The sequence below is a fragment of the Chrysemys picta genome, chromosome 5, assembly GCF_011386835.1.
Source record: "Chrysemys picta bellii isolate R12L10 chromosome 5, ASM1138683v2, whole genome shotgun sequence".
Taxonomy (NCBI): domain Eukaryota; kingdom Metazoa; phylum Chordata; order Testudines; family Emydidae; genus Chrysemys; species Chrysemys picta.
In genome coordinates, this window is record NC_088795.1 from 71,465,709 (window position 1) to 71,492,679 (window position 26,971).

Consider the following 26,971-nt stretch of genomic DNA (forward strand, 5'->3'; position numbering starts at 1 on the left):
GGCTCCACAGCCAACCCGCCGGGTGTTGCTAGGGTAGAAAATTCTCCGACGATCGTGCACGCGGCGTACGCACACCTGATTGGAATCGATATGAGCAAGCACTCGAAGAAGAACTAGAGCTACTGGTGCAGGAAGTGAAACCAGATATTATAGGGATAACAGAAACATGGTGGAATAGTAGTCATGTCTCGAGTACAGGTATTGAAGGCTATGTGCTGTTTAGGAAAGACAGAAATAAAGGCAAAGGTGGTGGAGTAGCATTGTATATCAATGATGAGGTAGACTGTAAAGAAATAAGAAGTGATGGAGTGGATAAGACAGAATCTGTCTGGGCAAAAATCACATCGGGAAAGAAAGCTACCAGAGCCTCCCCTGAAATAGTGCTTGGGGTGTGCTACAGACCGCCGGGATCCGAGTTGGATATGGATAGAGACCTCTTTAATGTTTTTAATGAAGTAAACACCCATGGGAATTGTGTGATCATGGGAGACTAACTTCCCAGATATAGACTGGAGGACAAGTGCTAACAACAACAATAGGGCTCAGATTTTCCTGGATGCGATAGCTGATGGATTCCTTCACCAAGTAGTTGAAGAACCAACAAGAGGGGATGCCATTTTAGATTTGGTTTTGGTGAGTAGTGAGGACCTCATAGAAGAAATGGTTGTAGGGGACAACCTTGGCTTGAGTGATCATGAGCTAATTCAGTTCAAACTAAATGGAAGGATAAACAAAAATAGATCTGGGACTAGGGTTTTTTATTTTAAAAGGGCTAACTTTAAAGAATTAAGGAAATTAGTTAGGGAAGTGGATTGGACTGAAGAACTTGTGGATCTAAAGGCGGAAGAGGCCTGGAATTACTACAAGTCAAAGTTGCAGAAACTATCAGAAGCCTGCATCCCAAGAAAGGGGAAAAAATTCATAGGCAGGAGTTGTAGACCAAGCTGGATGAGCAAGCATCTCAGAGAGGTGATTAAGAAAAAGCAGAACGCCTACAAGGAGTGGAAGATGGGAGGGATCAGCAAGGAAAGCTACCTTATTGAGGTCAGAACATATAGGGATAAAGTGAGAAAGGCCAAAAGCCATGTCGAGTTGGACCTTGCAAGGGAATTAAAACCAATAGTAAAAGGTTCTATAGCCATATAAATAAGCAGAAAACAAAGAAAGAAGTGGGACCGCTAAACACTGAGGATGGAGTGGAGGTTAAGGATAATCTAGGCATGGCCCAATACCTAAACAAATACTTTGCCTCAGTCTTTAATGAGGCTAATGAGGCGCTTACGGATAATGGTAGGATGACAAATGGGAAATGAGGATATGGAGGTAGATATTACCACATCCGAGACAAAAGCCAAACTCGAACAGTTTAATGGGCCTAAATCGGGGGGCCCAGATAATCTTCATCTAAGAATATTAAAGGAACTGGCACATGAAATTGCAAGCCCATTAGCAAGAATTTTTAATGAATCAGTAAACTCAGGGGTTGTACCGTACGACTGGAGAATTGCTAACATAGTTACTATTTTTAAGAAAGAAAAAAAAGTGATCCGAGTAACAATAGGCCTGTTAGTTTGACATCTGTAGTATGCAAGGTCTTGGAAAAAATTTTGAAGGAGAAAGTAGTTAAGGACATTGAGGTCAATGGTAATTGGGACAAAATACAACATGGTTTTACAAAAGATAAATCGTGCCAAACCAACCTGATCTCCTTCTTTGAGAAGGTAACAGATTTTTTAGACAAAGGAAACGCAGTGGATCTCATTTACCTCGACTTCAGTAAGGAATTGGATATAGTTCCACATGGGGAATTAGTAGTTAAATTGGAAAAGATGGGGATCAATATGAAAATTGAAAGGTGGATAAGGAACTGGTTAAAGAGGAGACTACAACGGGTCGTACTGAAAGGTGAACTCTCAGGCTGGAAGGAGGTCACTACTGGAGTTCCTCAGGGATCGGTTTTGGGACCAGTCTTATTTGATCTTTTTATTACTGACCTTGGCACGGATGACAAAGCTGGGAGGTATTGCTAATACAGAGAAGGACCAGGATATCATACAGGAAGATCTGGATGACCTTGTAAACTGGAGTAATAGGATGAAATTTAGTAATGAAAAGTGCAAGGTCATGCATTTAGGGATTAATAACAAGAATTTTGGTTATAAATTGGGGACACATCAGTGGGAAGTAACAGAGGAGGAGAAGGACCTCGGAGTATTGGTTGATCACAGGATGACTATGAGCCGCCAATGTGATATGGCCATTAAAAAAGCTAATGCGGTCTTGGGATGCATCAAGCAAGGTATTTCCAGTAAAGATAAGGAGATGTTAGTACCATTATACAAGGCACTGGTGAGACTTCATCTGGAATACTGTGTGCAGTTCTGGTCTCTCATGTTTAAGAAGGATGAATTCAAACTGGAACAGGTATAGAGAAGGGCTACTAGGATGATCCGAGGAACGGAAACCCTGTCTTATGAAAGGAGACTCAAATAGCTTGGCTTGTTTAGCCTAACCAAAAGAAGGATGAGGGGAGATAGGATTGCTCTTTATAAATATATCAGAGGGATAAATATCAGGGAAGGAGAGGAATTATTTAAGCTTAGTACCAATTTGGACACAAGAACAAACGGATATAAACTGGACATTAGGAAGTTTAGACTTGAAATGAGACAAAGGTTTCTAACCATTAGAGGAGTGAAGTTCTGGAACAGCCTTTCAAGGGGAGTAGTGGGGGCAAAAGACATATTTGTGGCTTCAAGACTAAGCTTGCTAAGTTTATGGAGGGGATGGTATGATGGGATAGCCTAATTTTGGCAATTAATTGATCTTTGATTATTAGGAAATTAAAATGCCCAATGGTCTATGATGGGATGTTAGATGGGGTGGGATCTGAGTTACTACAGAGAATTCTTTCCTGGGTGCTGGCTGGTGAGTCTTGCCCACATGCTCAGGGTTTAACTGATCGCCATATTTGGGGTCAGGAAGGAATTTTCCTCCAGTTTGGCAGAGGCCCTGGAGGTTTTTCGCCTTCCTCTGCAGCATGAGTCACAGGTCACTTGCTGGAGGATTCTCTGCACCTTGAGGTCTTTAAAACCACGATTTGAGGACTTCAATAACTCAGGCAAAGGTTAGGGGTTTCTTACAGGAGTGGGTGGGTGAGATTCGGTGGCCTGCATTGTGCAGGAGGTCAGACTAGATGATCATAATGGTCCCTTCTGACCTTAAAGTCTATGAGACTCTTATCCAGCTTCTCATCCCAATGAAACCCCTAGGTCTTTTTCTGCACAACTGCTGCCTAGCCATTAGGTCCCTAGTCTGTAGCAGTGCATGGGATTCTTCCGTCCTAAGTGCAGGACTCTGCATTGTCCTTATTGAACCTCATCAGCTTTCTTTTGGCCCAATCCTCTAATTTGTCTAGGTCCCTCTGTATCCTATCCCTACCCTCCAGCGTATCTACCACTCCTCCCAGTTTAGTGTCATGTGCAAACTTGCTGAGGGTACAGTCCACGCCATCCTACAGATCATTAATGAAGATACTGAACAAAACCGGCCCCAGCACCGACCCTTGGGGCACTCCGCTTGATACCAGCTGCCAACTAGACATGGAGCCATTGATAACTACCCGTTGAGCCCGACGATCTAGCCAGATTTCTATCCACCTTATAGTCCGTTCATCCAGCCCATACTACTTTAATTTGTCAGCAATAATAGAGTGGGAAACCGTATCAAAAGCTTTGCTAAAGTCAAGGAATATGACGTCCACTGCTTTCCCCTCATCCACAGAGCCAGTTATCTCATATAAGGCAATTAGGTTAGTCAGGCATGACTTGCCCTTGGTGAATCCATGCTGACTGTTCCCGATCACTTTCCTCTCCTCTAAGTGCTTCAGAATTGATTCCTTGAGGACCTGCTCCAGGATTTTTCCAGGGACTGAGGTGAGGCTGACTGGCCTATAGTTCCCCGGATCCTCCTCCTTCCCTTTTTTAAAAATGGGCACTACATTAGCCTTTTTCCAGTCATCCGGGACCTCCCTCGATCGCCATGAGTTTTCAAAGATAATGGCCAATGGCTCTGCAATCACATCCACCAACTCCTTTACCACCATTGGATGCAGCGCATCTGGCCCCATGGACTTGTGCTCGTCCAGCTTTTCTAAATAGACCCCAACCACTTCTTTCTCCACAGAGTGCTGGTCACCTCCTCCCCATGCTGTGTTGCCCAGTGCAGCAGTCTGGGAGCTGATCTTGTTCGTGAAGACAGAGGCAAAAAAACCAAAAAAACAAACAAACAAAAAAAAAAAACATTGAGTACGTTAGCTTTTTCCACATCCTCTGTCACTAGGTTGCCTCCCTCATTCAGTAAGGGGCCCACACTTTCCTTGACCACCTTCTTGTTGCTAACATACCTGAAGAAACCCTTCTTGTTACTCTTAACATCTCTTGCTAGCTGCAACTCTAAGTGTGATTTGGCCTTCCTGATTTCACTCCTGCATGCCTGAGCAATATTTTTAGACTCCTCCCTAGTCATTTGTCCAAGCTTCCACTTCTTGTAAGCTTCTTTTCTGTGTTTAAGATCAGCAACGATTTCACTGTTAAGCCAAGCTGGTCGCCTGCCATATTTACTATTCTTTCTACACATTGGGATGGTTTGTTCCTGCAACCTCAATAAGGATTCTTTAAAATACAGCCAGCTCTCCTCGACTCCTTTCCCCCTCATATTATTCTCCCAGGGGATCCTGCCCATCAGTTCCCTGAGGGAGTCAAAATCTGCTTTTCTGAAGTCCAGGGTCCATATTCTGCTGCTCTCCTTTCTTCCTTATGTCAGGATCCTGAACTCGACCATCTCATGGTCACTGCTTCCCAGGTTCCCATCCACTTTTGCTTCCCCTACTAATCCTTCCCGGTTTGTGAGCAGCAGGTCAAGAAGAGCTCTGCCCCTAGTTGGTTACTCCACCACTTGCATCAGGAAATTGTCCCCTACAGTTTCCAAAAACTTTCTGGATTGTCTGTGCACCACTGTATTGCTCTCCCAGCAGATATCAGGGTGACTGAAGTCTCCCATGAGAATCAGGGATTGTGATCTAGTAACTTCGGTTAGTTGCCGGAAGAAAGCCTCGTCCGCCTCATCCCCCGGTCTGGTGGTCTATAGTAGACTCCCACCACAACATCACTTTTGTTGCTCACACTTCTAAACTTAATCAGAGATTCTCAGGTTTTTCTGCAGTTTCATTCCAGAGTTCTGAACAGTCATACTGCTCTCTTACATACAATGCAACTCCCCCACCTTTTCTGACCTGCCTGTCTTTCCATCCATGTTTATATCCATCCATGACAGTACTCCAGTCATGTGAGTTATCCCACCAAGTCTCTGTTATTCCAATCACATCATAATTCCTTGACTGTGCCAGGACTTCCAGTTCTCCCTGCTTGTTTCCCAAGCTTCTTGCATTTGTGTATATGCACTTAAGGTAACTCGTTGTTTGTCCTGCTTTCTCAATATGAGGCAGGAGTCCTCCCCTCTTGCGCCCTCCTGCTCATGCTTCCTCACAGTATCCCACTTCCCCACTTACCTCTGGGCTTTGGTCTCCTTCCCCCAGTGAGCCTAGTTTAAAGCCCTCCTCACTAGGTTAGCCAGCCTGCTTGTGAAGCTGCTCTTCCCTCTCTTCGTTAGGTGGAGCCCATCTCTGCCTAGCACTCTTCCTTCTTGGAACACCATCCCATGGTCAAAGAATCCAAAGCCTTCTCTCCGACGCCACCTGTGTAGCCATTCGTTGACTTCCACGATTCAGCTGTCTCTACCCGGGCCTTTTCCTTCCACAGGGAGGACGGATGAGAACATCACTTGTGCCTCAAACTCCTTTATTCTTCCCAGAGCCACATAGTCTGAAGTGATCCGCTCAAGGTCATTCTTGGCAGTATCATTGGAGCCCACGTGGAGAAGCAGGAAGGGGTAGTGATCTGAGGGCTTGATGAGTCTCGGCAGTCTCTCTGTCACATCGTGAATCCTAGCTCCTGGCAAGAGAGAGTAGGAAGGCATTGGAGAGGGAGCCCCTGTTGAGCCGGTGCAGCAAATAGAACTGATGACATTTCCTGTTCTGTCTGGTGGCAAACAAGTCCACCTTGGGAGGCCCCCACTTCTGGAAAATAACACTGGCAATCTCTGGGTGAAGAGACCACTCGAGGTGAGAGGAAAAGGACCTGCTGAGGTGATCCCTCTGTGTGTACTGGGTTCCTTGGAGAAGTGACGCCTTAAGGTGAATGGCATGTTTCATGCACAAGTCTTACAGACTCTTAGCACAGGGCTCAAGATCGAGCTTCTCCCTGCTTGCTGATGTAAAACATCGAGGCCATTTTGTCTGTCAAGACCTGCAGCACCTTGCATGAGATCTGGGGAAGAAACACCTGGCAAGCCAAACGTACCACTGAGTTCCCTGACATTTATGTGCAGGGAAAGTTCTTCCTGGGAGCAGAGGTTCTGAGACTTTCGAAGTGGGGTCCCGACTTCAGGTCCGATGCGCCCAAAACCAAGGTTACCAATGGATATGGGGCAGCAAAAGGTACCCTTTCATTATGTAACCTAGGCCTCTCCACCAACTAAGCAAAGGACAGGCGGCAGAATCATGAATACCGAGTCCAAGTGGTGTCTGCTGGGGAGTAGACTGATTTCAGACACATCTGCAGGGGTCTGAGGCATAACTGTGCATACTGCACCACATAGATACATACCGCCGTGTCACCCAACAGTTTGAGACAAACCCAGGTGGTTGTAAAAGGGTGGGTTGCGACCTAGGAGATCAGGTCTGACATAGTTGGGAATCTGGTCTCCAGTAAATAGGCATTGGCCTGGATGGAGTCAAGCTCCACCCCGATGAACTCTATTCTCTGAACCAGGACCAAAGTTGACTTTTGTACATTTATTAACAGGCCCCGTGCCTGAAAGGTGGCCTATGCTATGCTGATGCTGTGCTGGACTTGAGCCTGTGAGTGGCCTTTGATCAGCCAGTTGTCGAGGTAAAGGTAGACTTGTATGCCTAGAGGTCTGAGGAAGGCTGCAACCACCATCATACACTTCATGAAAACCCATGGGAGCTGCTGAAAGACCAAAAGGAAGCGCAGTGATTGGTAGATGACCCACCAGAAATTTAAGGAATCTCCTGTGTCTGCGGAAGATGGAAAAGTGGAAATAAGCATCCTTCAAATCAAGGGCAGCGTACCAGTCTCCCGGACCTAGGGTGGGAATGACAACGGCCAGGGAGACCACTTGGAACCTCAGTTTCTTGAGATATGGGTTGGGGCGATGTTGGTCCAGGACAGGCAGTAGACCCCACCTTGGCTTTTGGGATTAGGAAATATTAGGAAGAGCAACAGGTGATCCAAAACAAAACAGGGAATGGATCTGGAGTCAAAACTGGTATGCCATTCTCTGGCATAGCTTCAAAAGGCCTGCCTGGCCCCACTGGAGTATCTATGTGAGCCCAACTGGGAAGCTGAGGCAGAAACTGACAACATTTATAGCCCTTTCCTTTTCTTTTGTAGGGCTCCTGCCTGGACGGCTCAGAGAATCAGGGAGGCTGCTGGGGCCTAAAATGCTTCCTGGAGGCTAGGGGCATCTAAAGGCCCAGCGAGCGAATCATGGCCCTCGAGTCTTTGAGACCAGGGAGCTTGGAGTCCATTTATTCAGAGAATAGGGAGGTCTTGGATGGACTGCTGCATCCAAGAGAGGCCAGATGATTGGAGCCAGGAACTGTGCCTCATGGCTGACGCCATCGTTCTGGTTGCTGAGTTGGCCGAGTCCAGCACTGCCTGGAGGGAGGTCCTGGCCACAGTCTTCCTCCAGGATTGCCATGAACTCCTGCCTTGACTCCTGTAGCGGGGAGACTTTAACTTTAGCCATTGAATCCCACAGGTTAAAATCGTACCTCCCCAACAGCATTGGCTGGTTAGAGATACATAACTGGATACTAGATTCTTCCCTCAGAGATCATGGACAGTGCAGTATCCTGCTTCTGCCTCCAGGCAGTGCCGGGGAACCAGTGACTGATGACGTGTCAGAGACCATTGCAAAGGTACCATGGAGAGTTTTCCTCTGGATGGTGCTATCATGGTCTGTGCCATGATGGAGCTCACCACCCCTGGATCCCTTTTATCCCCGGTATCCTTGGCTGGCAGGGGAACTTGCAGGGTAGACGGGATCGGGAGGGACATCAGATTCTTTGCCGCCTGGAAAGCCTCTGGAGTCGAAGGGGCCCACAGGCAAAAGGTTCCATGACTGCTCCCGGGAGTCAGAGGTGGATCCCAGACTGGACTTGGAGCTGTGGTAGAGTCACAGGAGCCAATCGTGGCTCTTGGGAGGACAAGTGGCTCGGTGTGAGTCTGACGACGCCAGCTACGCCCCACTTGTCCCTTTTTGGCACTGGAGACTACCCTCTCTCGGCATGCTGTTTCTTATGTTTCTTCTTTGGCACTAGGGATGGAGAATGGTGCCAGGAGGAGCATGGAACCAATGGAGCACTTCACACAGAAGCTGAACTTCTTGGCGCCTATTCGGAGCTGCTCAGCTCTGAGGCTGGTTTGAAGGCTGCCTCCATGAGGAAGGCCTTCAGACAAATGTTTATATCTTTTTGAGTGCGTGTTTGAAGCACCTGCATATCTGGCACTTCTCTTAAATCTGAGTTTTCCCGAGGCTCTTTAGACAGCTAGAGTGTGGGTCACTCACAGGCATGGGCTTGCCCGAGCAGGCACACAGCTTGAAGTCAGCCCTAGTGGTGAAAGTCCCTCAGTGAGAAGGACCACTATCCACACTATATACACAAACACTTGCTAAGAACTATATACACTAACTGCAATAACTATATGATATATGACAGAAAAGTCCAAGCCACTGGGAAAGAAGCCTTGCAAGAGCAGGAGCGATCATTCCAAGCAACCATCACAGGCGGTAAGAAGGAACAGAGGGTGCAGAGCCAGCAGAGCCCCTTATACTGCATGTGCGTGCAGCTTCCAAGGAGTGGTAGAGCCAGTCCTACGGATAGCACTAAGGGAAAAAAAGTCTGACAACTCTGCACGCAGTGTGGGTGCATACACCTAGCATGGAATGGACATGAGAAAGCACTTGAAGAGTGATAGTTTAACTCTGTGGAGACTGATACTCTGGGCTAGAATTTTAGCCTGTTCAAAGAGGTGGGGCTAAAAGGTAACAAAGAGGCCATAGTGACCAGTATATAAATTGTTTTATAAAAATGATCACAGATTAGAGTCAAATTATATAAACTAAAAATCTATAATTAGGAAACTTTAAGGATTAAAGTAAAAAAAATGCTATAGCACAGGCCAATATGATATTAAAATGAAAGTAAGTGCCTGAACATGAGACCACCAGATGATCAGTTTTAATGGAATGAAATCTGTTTTTTTGGGGTAGCTTATTTGAGAAGGAACAACAGGAGGAAATATGCTTCACCATCATATACTGGGACCCAGGAATTTGCCATTACACTGTTTTCCTGATCCTGAAAGATATTCTAAACACACTGAAGAAGGAAGCCAGATGACATCACCAGATCCACTGGGTTTAATACTGAACAACATCTGAAGTATGAACTGAAGGTTTCTGGTGATATACCTTTCACCCCCCTCCAAAAACAAAAATGTGACCAAGGAGGCAAACTAAAAATAATGCTTTAGCCAGATACGTAAAAAAGCAAGAGTTCTGCCTGAAAATTTTCCAGCAGCTAACATGCAGGTGAAAAAGACAAACTGCATCTTTGTAGTATCTTTGATACTGTTTCTTGCCTTCTGTAATTTTTTTTGTCTTCTCTTAAAAAGAAACGGGTTCAGATCTCAGTAACAACAAATCATCCTATAACTGAGTCTCTTTTTCCTAACAAAGGCTTTCAATACTAACTAAAATGGAAAGGGTACCATGGAAATTTTAAATGGTGAGGTTTTGTTTCACTTTTTAAGTTTTAAATGCCTTAACTGCTTTACCTTCTTATGTATGATTAATAAATGTGTAAAAAGATTCTTGTAGTGATAGTCTGCAATGGGAGTTAGTCAGCACAACTTTATACAAACTCTCAAGCTCAGTTAACTATTTGTTTTAACAGTAGAACTTAACTCCTTTGAGGCAAAACTCAATAAAACTAGTTAACCCCTTGACTTGTACATCAATTCTTAACCAAAATAGAACATAGTAGGGATGTCGATTAATCAGTTAACTCACACGATTGACTAAAAAAAAAAAGTAATCATGATTAATCGCAATGTTAAACAATAGAATACCAATTGTTTTTCTACCTTTTCAATATATGGATTTCTATTACAACATAGAATACAAAGTGTACAGTGCTCACTTTATATTATTTTTAATTACAAATATTTGCACTGTAAAAATGATAAAGAAATACTATTTTTCAATTCACCTCATACAAGTACTGTAGTGCACTCTCCTTATCATGAAAGTGCAACTTACAAATGTAGATTTTTTTCTTGTTACATAACTGCACTCAAAAACAAAACAATGCAAAACTTTAGAGCCTACAAGTCCACTCAGTCCTTCTTCTTGTTCAGCCAATAGCTAAGACAAACAAGTTTGTTTACATTTAAGGGAGATACTGCTGCCTGCTTTTTGTTTACAATGTCACCAGAAAATGAGAACAGGTGTTCGCATGGCACCGTTGTAGCTGGCATCACAAGATATTTACGTGCCAGATGCGATAAAGATTCATATGCCTCTTCATGCTTCAGCCATTGTTCCAGACGACATGCTTCCATGCTGATGATGTTCATTAAAAAAATAATGCATTAATTAAATTTGTGACTGAACTCCTTGGTGGAGAATTGTGTAGGTCTCCTGTTCTGTTTTACTCACATTCTGCCATATATTTCATGTTACAGCAGTTTCAGATGATGACCCAGCATATGTTTGTTTTTTAAGAACACTTTCACAGCAGATTTGACAAAACGCAAAGAAGGTTTCTAAAAATAGCTACAGCACTTGACCCAATGTTTAAGACTCTGAAGTACCATCCAAAATTTGAGACACACAAGGTGAGAAGCATGCTTTCAGAAGTCTTAACAGAGCAACGCTCCGATGGGGAAATTACAGAACCTGAACCACCAAAAAAGAAACTCAACCTTCTGCTGGTGGCATCTGACTCAGATGATGAAAATGAATATGCATCAGTCTGCTCTGCTTTGGATCGTTATCGAGCAGAACCTGTCATCTGCATGGTTGAAGCATGAAGGGACATATGAATCTTCAGCGCATCTGGCACATAAGTATCTTGCAACTCTGGCTACAACAGTGCCATGTGAAAGCCTGTTCTCACTTTCATGTGACACTGTAAACAAGAAGCAGGCAGCAATATCTCCTGCAAATTGTAACCAAACTTGTTTGTCTGAGCGATTGGCTGAACAAGAAGTAGGACTGAGTAGACTTGCAGGCTCTAAATTTTTACATTGTTTTATTTTTGAATGCAGTTTTTTTGTACATAATTCTACATTTGTTAAGTTCAACTTTCATGATAAAGAGATTGCACTAGTAAACTTGTATTAGATGAACTGAAAAATGCTGTTTCTTTTCTCTTTTACAGTGCAAATGTTTGTAATCAAAAATAAATGTAAAGTGAGCATTGTATACTTTGTATTCTGTGTTGTAATTGAAATCAATATATTTGAAAAAAGTAGAAAACATCCAAAAATATTTAAATAAATGGTATTCTATTATTAACAGCACAATTAATCGCGCAATTATTTTTAATTGCTTGACAGCCCTTGAATATAGTCCTCTTCAAGTCTTTGAAAGATGTGGACCGAGAGGCAGAGTAACCATTTAGGTAGTGAAAAGGTTATAATTAGGAGCATTTTCATTCTGGTGAACTGACAGATTGGCACCTAGATATCTGTCATGGAAATACTCAGGTAGACAAAGCAGAAAGCTTGCTTAGGCTAGGTCTACACTAGGGGGGGATCGATTTAAGATACACAAATTCTGCTATGCGAATAGTGTAGCTGAATTCGACGTATCCGATCGGACTTACCCCGCTGTGAGGACGGCGGCAAATTGACCGCCGCAGCTCCCCCGTCGACGGCGCTTACTCCTACCTGGGCTGGTCGAGTATGCGCGTCGATTTGGGGATCGATTGTCGCGTCCTGATGAGACGCAATAATTCGATCCCCGAGAGATCGATTTCTACCCGCCGATCCAGGCGGGTAGTGAAGACAAGCCCTTACTCTCTGTCCCTGAGAACGATTCCTCCATAGTTAGCTGTGCAAGAGGAACCACCAGCTCAGCTGCTGCAACCTCCCATTTCTTGCGATCTACTAGAAGAGGATATTCTTCTTCTTCTTTACTCTCTTCAGCCACAGCTGTCTCACAGGTGTCTTTAGGCTCCTTTATTCCTTTTACATCTTCCTGTGTTTTAAGATTTTGATTCAATCTTCTTAGTATTTCTCTTTTATTCTGAAAAGGGGCAAAAGTATACCAGTTAAATTATTCTAAATTCTGAAGGGAAAGGAACAGGAAAATAAAATAAAACCAAACGTAATTTGACTTACTTGCACAGCAAGATCTGCCTTCTTTGTTTCCTCTGTGGTTTCCTGGATAGCAGTTTTATTTTCATCCTATAGATCCAGGAAGCACGAAATTCAATGCAAGAAAGGAAGTCACAAAAATATCTTTAGAATATTTATAGTCTGTACTGGGAGAAGGTTTCTAAAAATCTGTCCATTGATAACTGTTCACTCTTTTTATTCTTGTACAATACTTTTATTACGTAGCTTCCCTCAGAGAATTTCTAGGACAAATTTTGTCTTTGAAACATTCAGTACCTGGAAGTTAACAATTAAAAAGCCAAGAGTCTGTATAAGCAGAGGGTAAAAAGAAGGATTAGAACATAAACTGGGGGAGATAAAAGTAGGGCATTATCTATGAAAATTCACATCTATGCCTGAAGTTAAGTTTGAGTAACTCCTGAAAGAACAGATAAAGGGCAAGGAAAGAATTAAGGTACTCTTATACACAAAGGAAAAGGGAAGGGAAGACATAAAATCTTCATTACAAATAAAAACGGAGTGGCTAGAGAGTGGTTGCATTTAAGTACGGAGAAGAATGAGAGAAACATCATCTTCTCAATATTTGAGCACAAAGTAATCAGTAGTATCAAAAGTAGTCACCCAGATCAAGAAGGAAGGAAGAGAAAAAAAATGGATCCACAATTGTTTCAAAAAAGTACAAATGCTATTATGTTAGCAACTATATAAAACCAGTTTATGGTGGCTCCTTATTTATGGCTACATTGATATTTTTATCAAGTATTTCTGAACTTTTATGTCACACAGAAACATATATAGGAGCTTAAATATTTGAAAGGTTTTGGTATTAGAAACATTACGCACCATTTTCAATCTGTGAAATGAAAATGTTTAGAATAAACTGAAAGGCAAGTGATAACATCAAAGTTCAGGTTATGGTGACTATGAACAAGAAAATTACAACTTTCTAGAGGGGAAAAAGAGTGGGTGGAAAAAGGTGACTGCTATTGGTACAATCAGCTGCCAATGGATGTTGAAGAGAGACGAATGCACGAATGAGCGTTGTTTGCTAGAATACAGAAAATCCTGGAATGTAAGTGGGATATGTGATAATGAGGTTCTATATAAACTCAAGAAGCTCATTTTTCAGAATTAGGGTACTGATTTCACTAAATGATTGTTTCTTGCTATAGTAAATGTGACAACTATTCATTAATATTGCAAGTGAGTGATAAGCATTACCAAACATCACTGCATGAATTTATCTGACTTAACATGCTTAAAAGTTGAAAGAAGTAGAAGGAAATAAGCAACTGAATGATGTAATGAAAACAGAATTCTTGTAAAGTAAAAATGTACGTCCTGCTAACAGTTACTAAGCAACAAGAGAAAAGATTTAGGGTTATCACAAAAATGTGGGTATTAAATCAGGGTGTTTTTTTGAGAGGATATTTTTCAGGATCAAATGTGCCACTGAATAGAATTATCTATTGAAATGGAAGAGCAAATCATTGTCAAGTTTGATGAGACTTTTTTTAAGCTACTACAATGACTGAAATGTAGCCTCAATGGTCATTTAAATTAGAGCTGTTGATTAACCGCATTTAACTCATGCGATTAACTCAAAAAATGAATTGACATTAAAAAATTAATCACGATTAATTGCACTGTTAAACAGAATACCGATTGAAATTTATTAAATATATTTCAATGTTTTCTACATTTTCAAATATATCTATTTCAATTACAAGACAGAATACAAAGTGTACAGTGCTCACTTTATATTATTTTTTATCACAAATATTTGCACTGTAAAATGAAAATAAAAAAATAGTATTTTTTAATTCACCTCATACAAGTACTGTAGAGCAATCTCTTTATCGTGAAAGTGCAACTTACAAATGTAGGGTTTTTTTGTTACATAACTGCACTCAAAAACAAAACAATGTAAAACATTAGAGCCTACAAGTCCACTCAGTTCTACTTCTTGTTCAGCCAATCGCTAAGAGAAACAAGTTTGTTTACATTTACAGGAGATAATGCTGCCTGCTTCTTGTTTACAATGTCACCTGAAAGTGAAAACAAGCATTCGATGGCACTGTTATAGCTGGTGTCGCAAGGTATTTACATGCCAGATGTGCTAAAGATTTATATGCCTCTTCATGCTTCGACCATCATTCCAGACGACATGCTTCCTTAAGTCATTCATTGATTAAATTTGTGACTGAACTACTTGGGGGGAAATTGTATGTCTCTTACTCTGTTTTACCTGTATCCTGCCATATATTTCATGTTATAGCAGTCTCAGATGATGACCCAGTACATGTTGTTCGTTTTAAGAACACTTTTACTGCAAATTTGATCAAATGCAAAGATATCAATGTGAAATTTCTAAACATAGATACACTACTCGACCCAGGATTTAAGAATCTGAAGTACCTTCCAAAATCTGAGAAGGATGAGGTGTGGAACATGCTTTAAGAAGTCTTAAAAGAGCAACACACTGATGTGGAAACTACAGAACCCGAACCACCAAAAAAGAAAAATCAACCTTCTGCTGGTGTCATCTGACTCAGATGATAAAAAAAGAACATGTGTCAGTCCGCACTGCTTTGGATTGTTATTGAGCAGAACCCATCATCAGCATAGACGCATGCCCTCTATAATGGTGGTTGAAGCATGAAGGGATATATGAATCTTCAGCACATCTGGCACGTACATATCTTGCGACGCTGGCTACAATAGTGCCATGCAAACGCCTGTTCTCACTTTCAGGTGACATTGTAAACAAGAAGCAAGCAGCATTATCTCCTGTAAATGTAAACAAACTTGTTTGTCTTAGCTATAGGCTGAACAAAAAGCAGGACTGAGTAGACTTGTAGGCTCTGAAGTTTTACATTGTTTTGTTTTTGAGTGCAGTTATTTAACAACAACAAAAATCTACATTTGTAAGTTGCACTTTCACAATGAAGAGATTGCACGACAGTACATGTATGACGTGAACTGAAAAATACTATCTTTTGATTACAAATATTTGCACTGTAAAAATGATAATCAAAAATAAATACAAAGCGAGCATTGTATTCTGTGTTGTAATTGAATATATTTGAAAATGTAGAAAACATCCAAAATATTTAAATAAATGGTATTCTATTGTTTAGCAGTGCAATTAAATTTTTTTTTTTAATCGCACAATTAACCACAATTAATTTTTGTAATCGCTTGTCAGCCCTAATTTAAATATTTTTTCCAGGCCTTCCACCAGCAATTCAATCTAACCTTCATTTTAGGAAGCGTGTCTGTTCATCTTCAACACCTAAACATGGCAGAGATCCATATCAATGATCAGACCATAAAAACAACTGCAAGTCAGTCAGAGACTTGGAACTTGCTAAAAAAAGTTACAGCTTTTAACGTGGCACAAAGTGAACAATTTAAAGAAATATGAACGATTGAGTTTAAATTTGTTTAGATGAGTAGACCCAAGAAAGCTCTATAACTAGATGTTTCAAGTGAAAAAAATGTGTTCTTACATATTTCCATTGATTATATGATTGAAAAAAATCCTGCAGGATATTGTGTCCCAATCACTAAAGATACTATCGAGAGCCCCAATTCTACAAACACTTAAACATCCTTAATTTTGCTCCTGCATTAGTCCCACTGAAATTAAATGGGATGCTCACAATAATAAAGTTAAGCTCATACGTAAGTGTTTGCAGGATCAAGTCCCTGAAATACAGAAAAAAGAGCAATAAGAAAGTCTTTGCTATTGTCTCAGACAACAAAAATAATAGTGACAACAGTTACTCCTTTTTCAGAGTTTTAAATAGTTTACTAACTATGTCAGAAGTTTTAGAAGATTGTAACACAAAATAGTTGTAAGTTCAAAAATTGTTTTGCAACCACCATTACATTGTCTGTGGCTGGAGGGGGGGAAGGGGGGGAAGAACTACTGATGCTCCAGCTCCCCAATGACCTCCCTAGAAGTTACCAGACTGTGGGCAAAATCCTGGCCTCAGTGGACTTCAATATATATTAGCTCAAGTGGTGATATTCTGGATTTTTAGTATTTGCATTGATTGTAAATCAAGTTGACCAATCTAAATTATAAATTGATTATCTCTGTGGAGATTAACTTGATAGATCTGTAATTTACACCAATACTAATTCCAACAATTTTTAAGGTATCCAGTTCTCATTAAAAACATGTGGTCTTCTTAAAGTTTATAGATTCCGAACGGTCTTGGATTAATATATCTTTTAAAATCTTGTGCCAGTTCAGCTGATTTTTGTTCATTTTAGATTTTAGCGGAATACCTACCACGCCCACATCCTTCAAAGCTGAAGTCATAGAGATAACTGGTGTACTGGGCTTCAATGGAAGTTGTGGTTTGGCAGGTGGTCCTCCAGGTTCTTGTTGCCCAGGCATAGGACTAACCCCAGCTGCCGACACGTTAAAAGGCACCATAGGATTCTTTACCCCTTTTGCTGCCAACTGTGTTTAAAAAAAAAAAAAAAAAAAAAAAAGTCATTCTATTTTAACATAAACCAACAGAAACAGCACGAAGTTATCAATGTACCATGGATCTAAACTGAGATTGCCAGTTTCATTTAATCCTATGACAGAAAAAGATTTTTTTCCCCTTAAACTGTCGAGCGTTATTAATTTTGTTTTTGAGGAACCAAATGTAAGTGGTAAATATCTTCCCTCTGTAAAGGCAGGTTTAGATTCTTAATTTATTATTAAAGACCAACACTTTATGCTGAAGGCTTAACTCATGTAAAATAAAGCAGCAATATAGTAGAAAGGCACTTTCTAAACTTAGCAAAACCCAAAAAGAAAGGGGTATTAGAATGGAGAAATAAAAGGTTCTGCATGTATGCACTAACAGGGGTCATAATTAAGGGGGGGGGGGGAAAAAAAGGTTAAACAATTAGAAATATGGGAAATTAGCCAGATTGAGGTGAAGGCAGATAGATTTCAGCATCCAAAGAGTTACCATAGTAAAGGCATGATAAACTGCTGATCCAAAGTTTGATGGTAAAACCCTTTGAAAATAAGGTAGTTTCAGAATATAGACATGCAAAAAACATGGCTCAATGACATCTCAAGTACTCATAGATAGGTTTTTTTTTAAATTACTGTATTTTCTGGCGTATAAGACTACTTTTTAACCCAGGAAAATCTTCTCAAAAGTCGGGGGTCGTCTTATACGCCGGGTGTCGTCTTATAGGGCGGGTGCTGAAACTTCCGAGCCGGACTGGAGAATCTGCGGTCGCCGCATATGGTGGGGGGAGCTCAAAAATGGCCGCGGCCGCATCCCCGCCCGATGACGAGGTGAGGGGGCGCCTCACCGGGAAGGTGTAAGTGAAGGGCGGAGCAAGCTGCAGGCGTCCGGGACGCCCGGGGTATGGAAAAAAGAGATAGAGCGGCGCTGTGCCCAGAAAAACACGCCTCTTTCACCCGTCTGGCCCGCCCTTGTATCCTATTACTGTACCTCCTTCTCTGCCTCTCAGATCTCACTCCTGAGGACTGCAGTGAAGCGGCGCAGGCGCGCATGTGCGAGATCTGAGAGGCAGAGAAGGAGGTAATAGGATACAAGGGCGGGCCAGACGGGTGAAAGAGGCGTGTTTGCGCTACTGCTCTGATAGTCTTGGAGACAGGGAGGGCTGGGCAGGCAGGGAGAGCTGACCAATCCAAGCAGGCTTTGTATACAACAACCAGCCAATCGCCGGTAAGGTACATCGCTTGCCGTGATTGGCTGGTTGTTGTATACTGGGTACCACATACAGTACAGCACCAGTATCTGTACCTGTTCATACAGTATAGCACCAGTACATACAGTACAGTATACAAATGTCCAACAGTCAAAACCCCATCATGGCTCCACCAGCAAGAAGAAAGAAATATGAAGCCAGTTTCAAACTTAAAGTTGTAAACTTTGCCATGGAACATAATAACTGCGCTGCTGCAAGACAATATGGAGTAACAGAAAAGATGGTTTGGGACTGGAAAGCAAATGAAAAAGCATTAAAGAGTATGCCAAGGGGTAAGTGTGCATTAAGAAGAGGCACTCCACATTGGCCAGAACTCGAAAAACATGTAGCAGACATGGTGAATGAGCATCGCCAAAACGGTTATGTAGTGACACGAAATAAAATACGTTTGTTTGCACTTCAGTGGGCCAAATCTAACCCAGATCACAGCAACAGATTTAAGGCCACTGTATCCTGGTGTACTAGATTCATGGGAAGGCATAATATGGTACTGAGGCAAAAGATGAAAATTGCCCCAAAATTACCTGCAGATCTTGATAGCAAAGTAAATAGTTTCCATCGATACGTAATACAACAGCGCACTAAACATGGCTATGCGTTAAGTAGTATTGGAAATATGGATGAAACTCCAATGAATTTTGATATGGTTGGAAATAAAACTGTCCATCAAAAAGGTGAAAAAACAATTTTAATTAAAACAACAGGACATGAGAAGTCCAGTTTTACAGTGGTACTAGGATGCACAGCTGATGGCGCCAAACTGAGACCAATGATTATTTTTAAAAGAAAAACAATGCCGAAATTCAAGTTCCCTGTTGGTTGTTTTGTACATGTGAATGAAAAAGGCTGGATGGATGAAGAAGGGGTAAAGCTATGGCTTGATAATGTATGGAGCAGGCGACCAGGTGGACTTATTCAAAAATGTAGTCTACTGGTGTGGGATATGTTCAGGGCTCATTTAACTCCCAGCACCAAGCAAATGCTTGCAAGACTAAACACAGATGCGGCAGTTATTCCTGCAGGATTGACATCGTTGGTACAGCCACTGGATGTGTGCCTAAACAAGCCATTTAAAGATCGCATTCAAGAACAGTGGAATGAATGGATGGTTAGCGGCGAAAAGTCATTCACAAAAGGAGGAAACATGCGTGCTCCACAGTTGGATGTTTTGTGCAAGTTTGTCATAAAAGCCTGGAATGATATTGATGCAGAAACAGTAATCAAGTCTTTCAAGAAGTGTGGCATATCAAATTCATTAGATGGTATGGAGGACGACGACTTGTGGCAAGATGAAGAGGAAGCCGAAGCTGAGACCACACCATCTGATACAGAATTCGATCCATACGATGACTGCCTTACAAATGTATCACAAGATGTCATTGATGTACTTATGATATCAGATGATGAACAGGAGGATTTTGAAGGCTTTTAAAGGGAAACTGTCACGCCAGCAAAACCTGTAAAAATACCGTAGCTTGCAGTTATGATGGGCGTTGCTAACTCGCCAGGGACTTGCCCGGCACTTGCTCTCTCTCTCTCTTGTTTGTTATCTTCCTCCTATCATCATCAGTTCCAGTTTGGTTGACAGCTTAGAAAACAAACAGCATGGCAGCTCCCATGGGTTTATTGTCTTATCCTTCCTTTCAGCTTTAGAGTGAATTAGGAAAAGTTTAATCCACTGTTTTATGTTTACATGTTTGATGACAAACAGCCTTATGTTTATAAGTGACAGTTTTCCTGCTAAGTACCTGCATGTCATAAGCATTTGAATTAAAATTACCATATTGAAATCAAATCTGATGTTTTTTTAATTTTTTTTTGGTGTGCGTTGGAAGAGGGGTAGTCTTATACGGCGAGTATATCCCAAACTCTATATTTTAACTGGAAAAGTTGGGGGTCGTCTTATACGCCCAGTCGTCTTATACGCCGGAAAATACGGTACATGATTTAATTTGACAGGACATCTTTAAAATAATTAATGAGAACTATTTTAAAAAGACCTTGTATATACCCATGAAATATTAAAAAGACTTGGGGGGGGGGAGGGGTGTGAAATCACACCACAAGACTAAAAGCTTCTACACTTACTGCTGGGGAACAAGATGACAGTAAATATTATTTGTACTTTTCCTCCTTGAATTTTTGCCCAAAATGCTTTTTTTTTTTTTTTTGGCCTGACTATTTTAAAAAGAGTAGTGTTTGTGGGTGTTAGATTTTATGCAAACGTGCCTTTAGCATTTTCAGGTAATTTCATTATTTAATTTAGTTTTAAATTCACAACAGTAGTGCCACCAAGTGAAGAACTGAAAATAGCACTATAGCCTGTCATATGTTGAAAACAAGTATAAATTACATCATTAATTCTTGCCACTGTTGCAGTTCATTGCATCAATAGAAACCAGTTAAAATTCATCATTATAAATCACTATTTGTTCATTCTTTAAAGATTTTATGAGTTGAGCACAGCTTGTCACCTGACAAGCTTCTATGTAGGGACAAATAATTTTACACATCATTTCATGCTGCCTAAAAAGATCACTAGCTGTACTCTTTCAGTATTTCCTATTTAAAAGCATCAAAGCATTTTTCTCTTTTGCTGCTATTTTACCAATCTGATTTTTCACTACAAAGTTTTTATGACTAAAAGAACAGTTATGTGGATTTCAATAACACATGAACAATAGTAAATATTTCAACATGATCCTAATGATTTTTTTTAAGTTCAGTGTACATTTCAAACTAAAAGCCAAGATTTTCATACCTGGTGCCTGAAGTTAAGATAATAAATAAGAGAGCTCTGACTTTCAGAGACGCACAGCTCAGTTTTAGAAGCCAAAACTACAGTTACAGAGATCTGAAAATCTTGGCCTTATATTTTAGTCATATGAAGAAAAAGTTAACACTGTACTCTTTGGCTGAGAGACCAAGTCTGGGGAGTGGTCATGCCAAATAAAACCAATACTGTGTAAGAAAGCTCTTTTTTTCCTACATGTTCTTCCCAAGCTTTCTTCTCTCTTTCATATGCCTCCTTTCTCTTTCGCTCTAGTTGCTCTTTCAGAACTGCAGCTCGCGCATTTGCTTGGGCCTGCAAATAAGAAAAAAGAATAGGCTTCAATCCAATCTCATCAGCAGTTCTCCAACTTCTTCATTCTGCAGACCACTTCAAATGAAACATCCCAGATCAGGGGTTGGTAAATTTTTTGGCTTTAGGACCACATCGGGATCCCTAAACTGTATGGAGGGCCAGGTAGGGAAGGCTGTGTCTCCCCAAACAGCCTGGCCCCCTCCCACTTTCCACCCCGACTGCCCCCCTTAGAGCCCCCGACCCATCCACCTCCACCCCCGCTTCTTGTCCCCTGACCGCCCTGACTGCACCCCAGAACCCCCTGTCCCTTATCCAAGCCCCCTGCTCCCCACCCCCTTACCATGCTGCATCAGGACTGGCAGCCATGCTGCCCGGCCACAGCCAGCCATGCCGCCGCGCTACAAGGCAGAAGTTTGCAGCCCTGTCACCCAGAGGACTGGCAGCATGCGAGCTGAGGCTGCAGGGGAGGGGGCACAGCAAGGAGGGGCCGGGGGCTAGCCTCCCTGGCCGGGAGCTCAAGGGCTGGGCAGGATGGTCCTGTGGGCCAGATGTGGCCCGTGGGCCATAGTTCGCCCAGCCCTGTCCCAGATGCTCAGTTCTTCAATTCTCAACATATGACACTTCGCATGTCAAATATGAGAACTAATGTCATATTCAGAAATTACCCAATAATACAAAATAGTTCCACATAAAAGTTGGTGAACTACGTAAGTCTTTTCAAGACAATCCATCCTGCCCCAAGTATATTTTTTAAAAGGAGATTCTAATGTCAAAATGTCCTTGTACACTTTTAATACAAACAAAATGGAAATAAAAACCTTGAAATAAAGCAGCATTAAGATGAATTTTTCAATACAGAAGTTCAAGGTCATGGTTTCTACAGAAAACCATAACTATGTTAAAATAAACATTAAATGAAACATTTTGCATTTCTGTATATAATACATATACAGAAGAGACCAAAATTAGTTGCTTTAATCATAATAGAACAGTCACATTGTTTTCACAATGCACATTTCCCCCCATCAACTTTAAAGGACACATACATAGTATTGGTGTGATATAGATAGTTATTGTTACAAGAGACCATGGAGCAGAATTCAGACTAAAAGCTCTGAACTCTGTAGACCTCCTGTAGAACAGAAAGCTAAAAACTTTGCTAGAGAAATATAATTATGAAATTAAGCCATGATGCCTTATTCACAACGACATTTATGGCAGGCTTGAAGACAAAGAATACAAGAGCATCTGGAAAGTCTTTTCTTGCCTGTACTCAATTAACTCAACCCTTCCCTTCTCTCCACAAAACACAATAGACAGATTATTCATGGTGCATTCAGTCTTCCTCCTTTTCCACATCACAGCATTTCCATCATGCCCACACCAAACTGTCTTCAGAACCAAGACTAACAGTGAGAAAAACTTCACTCAAAATGTAGCTTTTTTTTTTAAATGAACATGTCACAGTGTAAGTGACCAAAAATAAGCTTTAGTATTGAAGTACACCTCTACCCCAATATAATGCAACCCGATAGAACACGAATTCTGATATAACGCGGTGAAGCAGCACTCGGGGGGGGGGGGGGGGGAAAGAGCACTTCGGCAGATCAAAGCAAGTTTGATATAACGCGGTTTCACCTATAACGCGGTAAGATTTTTTGGCTCCCGAGTACAGCGTTATATCAGGGTAGAGGTGTAACATGTCAACTTTATAGTTTTGTTACTGCAATACAATTCAAAGTATTTAATAATTCTATCTTTCACAAAAGTGTACACAAACCTATTGTCTGTGTTGGAAGAATTAAGTTAAATGATTAGTTTAAACTCAAACTACTCAGACTAATTTACTTTTACATGTCCATCAGATTTCTCCACAACAACCTGAAGCTAAATGAAGAATGGTCCATAGTGCATACTTCTAGAGAATGTATGTTTTGCTACAGAAAAATACAACTCCTCTTCATATATACAGAGGGTGTCATTAAAACACAGATTCATGCATTACAGTATTTAATGTTTTATCTATCCTTACAATGAGAAATACCAAATATATGGTAATGTAGTGTAGCTACTGCAAATAACAAATGTACAATTTTAAAACTGTGCCACTGTATTCCTATTCTACCGCCTGATTCAATCCAAATAGAAGAATATTAAGTGGATTTTAAAGAATTTATTCTAAACCTCTCTTTTCCATTACCTTTAGTGCTTCAATTTTTTTGCGTCTCAATTCTGCTTCTTCACTTGCTTCTTGTCCATCAGAAATGTCAGCTTCATTCTACAAAGTAAGAGTTCTTAAAAGTGAGCAAGTCATAGTTAGCTCACAGATTTACAGATCTGAAGGCCAGAAAGGAGCACTGTGATCAGCTTGTCTGATTACCTGCATAACACAGGCCATAAAATTTCACTCAGTAATTCCTGTGGTTGAACTGGAACACATCTTTTATGAACAAATCCAGTCTTTAAATTGCAAGTTTGGAATTTTTACAAACCAAAAGAAAACAATTCTTTAAGTGGGCTGTAGCCCACGAAAGCTTATGCTCAAATAAATTAGTTAGTCTCTAAGGTGCCACAAATACTCCTGTTCTTTTTACCTTTAAACCAGTTACACTGTAAATGCATACAGAATTTGTTTCTATTAAGATCAATAACCACATTAACACAATATTAAGGTTGAAAAGCTTAGCACTCACGAAATCAGAAATTTAAGCATGCATGCACAACTTTAACTCTGCCTGTATACATTACAAAGCCATCTCTAATTATGCCATCACATATTATTAAACTGTATTTAACATAAAACTATTTATGAAAAAGGCAGCAGATTGGGCAAAGTCTGAGATACTGTATGCCCTTTGCCTAAGCACAACAAGCAGCAGAGTGCCCATCACTAAGTGGCGCACAAGCATTACAGGAGAGGCATATGTTAAACCTCAGCAATTTAGCTTCTGCCATCATAGCTAGAGTCTTGATAATGGAAGTGGGCTCCAGGCCTACTAACTAGGAGAAAAACTGTATGCACCACTGGGCAACTAAAAGATAAGCTAACTAACAGAAAACTAAATACTACTAGAGTGGCAGAGAAGTATGAATACACCACGAGAATTCTGTTTCAGTGATACGGAGAATAAGATAGAACTGAGGGACAACTGGGACCTCCTTTGCTCTTTATGCCTTATGAGGAAAAAAGGGGTGTGAAGACATCCAGGGTGCAGCTGTGGCCCCAAAAACAATCCTGGTCAAAAGAATCAGATCTCATATGCGTGAGGCACAAGCACATCAGAAGTAGAAGCCATATGAACAATTACTTGAAGAAGCCATGTTAGCTTAAGTGAACACAGTATTCTAATAGATGCACACACAAGGAATCAGAGTTCAGATTGAGCATTGAGTCTTAACTTTTAGATTTTATGACTTGAGTGCTTAACTGTACAACCTTAACACTGCATTGGCAGGGTTCTTTCACATGGCATTTCTATGGAGTTTTAAAAGTAGCAAGTATTTTTAAAGGAAAGAGTCCCCAGTTCTAATAGGCAACAGGCAACAAATGTAAATAGTGCTTTACCAACATAATTGGTAAGCTTCACACTTGTAGCTTTAACATTCACTAGTTAGTAAAAGATTGATTAGCAAAATCAAACATTTTCATACCTGCATAAATATACAGCCTTAAGAGCAGTTTAAAAATTCTTAATATGTACTCTGCCCCTCTTGGCCCTTAGGATTCCCCCGGGTTCCTTGGTTGTAACCCTGTATCATGGCAGTTTTTTGGCCATTTAAACTGATCCAAATCAATTTCCATTTTAAATCTGTTGATGGCATTTCAATGCCTTAGGCTGGATTAAAGAACAAAATACACAAATTAAGGATACAGCAAGAAGGCAAAGCCAGACAAGAATGAAAAAACAGGTATTAGTACTCAAAGAGTACATCAGCTGTATTTTTTCCAAACTTCAGCAGTTTTTTTGTAGAATCTTCTTTAAAAGATAGTGGTTCCTGGGTTGTTTTTTCTCTTTCCATTACTTTTTAAGAATAAGAAAGTTTCGCACTCTTACTCCACAAGGGCTATATGGATCTGCTCATACTTAATGAAAAAAGATTCACTTCTAGATAAAGCCTCAACATGGAAAATGTCAGCCTAAAAGGTGTATTTTTTTTTTTAAGGGAGAATTACACCTGCATAAAAAGATCTCAGAAACAATAGTCTAGAGCCTTTCACTACTAGCTCCTCAAAGCCTTTAAGAGTTATTTTTGTCCAACCTTTTCTCCACGAAGTTTAGCTTTAATCTGCTGGCGTTCATTGAAGTTTTGAAGTCGGATCTGTCTTAATCTTGCCAAGTATTCCTAAACGAAAAAGGAAGCAAAAGTTTCAACTAAAAGGAAACAATGAGTTTTGCATTTTGTATCTAAATTCATATGGTTCCACAAAAAGGTCAAATAAAGGAAAAACTACTGCTATTGCTAAATTAACATTAATTTCTAAAAGAAACTCAGCTGATTTCTTCTCTAATGAAATGAACGAAAACCATAACTAATGTTCCACAATATTAAATTTGGTAGGCTTAAGGTTATTAAGATTGGTAAGATCTGGGGAACTAGGAGTAGTTGTATTTATTACAAAAAGAATGGAAATAGGGGTTGGGATTTTGTTTTTGTGTGGGATGTGTGTGTTTATTTAAAAGAAAATAAATGTTTTTTTTTCTTTTTGAAAGACGACTTACGTAGACAGCTATTACTAAGACTATTGAGCAACAAACTCTATACACATTAATTCCTGGGGATCTATGAAGTTCTTATATTTGTTATAAATTATAAACCATGCAGGAAAACAAGGCAGAGGCAAAGTCAAAGTGATGCTATTTTGTGATGAAGGTGGCAAACATGCGGGTAGCATACCTCTTCCTCCTTGTTTCTGGATTTCCTTCCTCTTGCAGAAATGGGCCTGCCTCCATAGATAGCTGCCAGGTTTTGCAGTGTACCCTGTTCACCATTTAATGTATCAAGTTTAAGAATGACTAGGGCCAGAACATTATCTAGCTTATCCAACAATAACTGCATTAAATTTCTTATGGGAAACATAGATGACTTTCAGCTCTTATGAACTTCCCTGACAAAAGTCTTATTTACAAGAAATATTTGATAGTAATAATCAAAACCACTGAGTAATCAAAAAGAAAGCCTCAGAGCATTCTAATATATTAGATTTTTATACATATTTAGCTCCCTCTTCTGATCTCCCTGTGTGTCTAGTCTTCTCTAGCTAAATCTTTTATACTATAAATTCTCTGGGGTATGGGCTTTCTTTTTACTTGTCTTTTGCACCATCTTCAACACATAGGTGACAATAATAATGCATTCTTCAGCTAAACCTAGAATATCTAATATTTTTATTTTAGTTTTAAATGTAAAATATTAATAGCTCATGGAAATTTTAGTCATATCAAAAGTTAAACTATTTATATATACTAATCTAAGTACTCATCACAGCATTTACTAGATTTAAAAATAAATAGAGTTGTATTGTAAACTGACCACTAGAAACATATTTTGCTTTTCCCTGCACTTCCAAAGT

At 40.5% G+C, this 26,971-nt stretch overlaps 1 protein-coding gene across 13 annotated transcripts in view; it reads right to left on the reverse strand.

The window, feature by feature from the left end:
* The window catches only part of NEK1 (NIMA related kinase 1), a 142,206-nt gene that overhangs the window by 51,676 nt on the left and 63,559 nt on the right, over nucleotides 1-26,971 (reverse strand). For 6 of the 13 annotated variants that reach the window (XM_065596545.1, XM_065596544.1, XM_065596547.1 and 3 more), the window contains 7 exons: nucleotides 26,296-26,379; nucleotides 25,660-25,743; nucleotides 23,600-23,677; nucleotides 21,304-21,399; nucleotides 16,858-17,031; nucleotides 12,558-12,623; nucleotides 12,234-12,462 (listed from right to left, as the gene is read on the reverse strand). In XM_065596545.1, the coding sequence (XP_065452617.1) occupies nucleotides 12,234-12,462; nucleotides 12,558-12,623; nucleotides 16,858-17,031; nucleotides 21,304-21,399; nucleotides 23,600-23,677; nucleotides 25,660-25,743; nucleotides 26,296-26,379 (811 nt within the window). Of the gene's footprint in view, nucleotides 1-12,233; nucleotides 12,463-12,557; nucleotides 12,624-16,857; nucleotides 17,032-21,303; nucleotides 21,400-23,599; nucleotides 23,678-25,089; nucleotides 25,236-25,659; nucleotides 25,744-26,295; nucleotides 26,380-26,971 lie in introns of those variants that run through there. The other 7 variants (XM_065596550.1, XM_065596548.1, XR_010601404.1 and 4 more) reach the window with 5 other exon arrangements.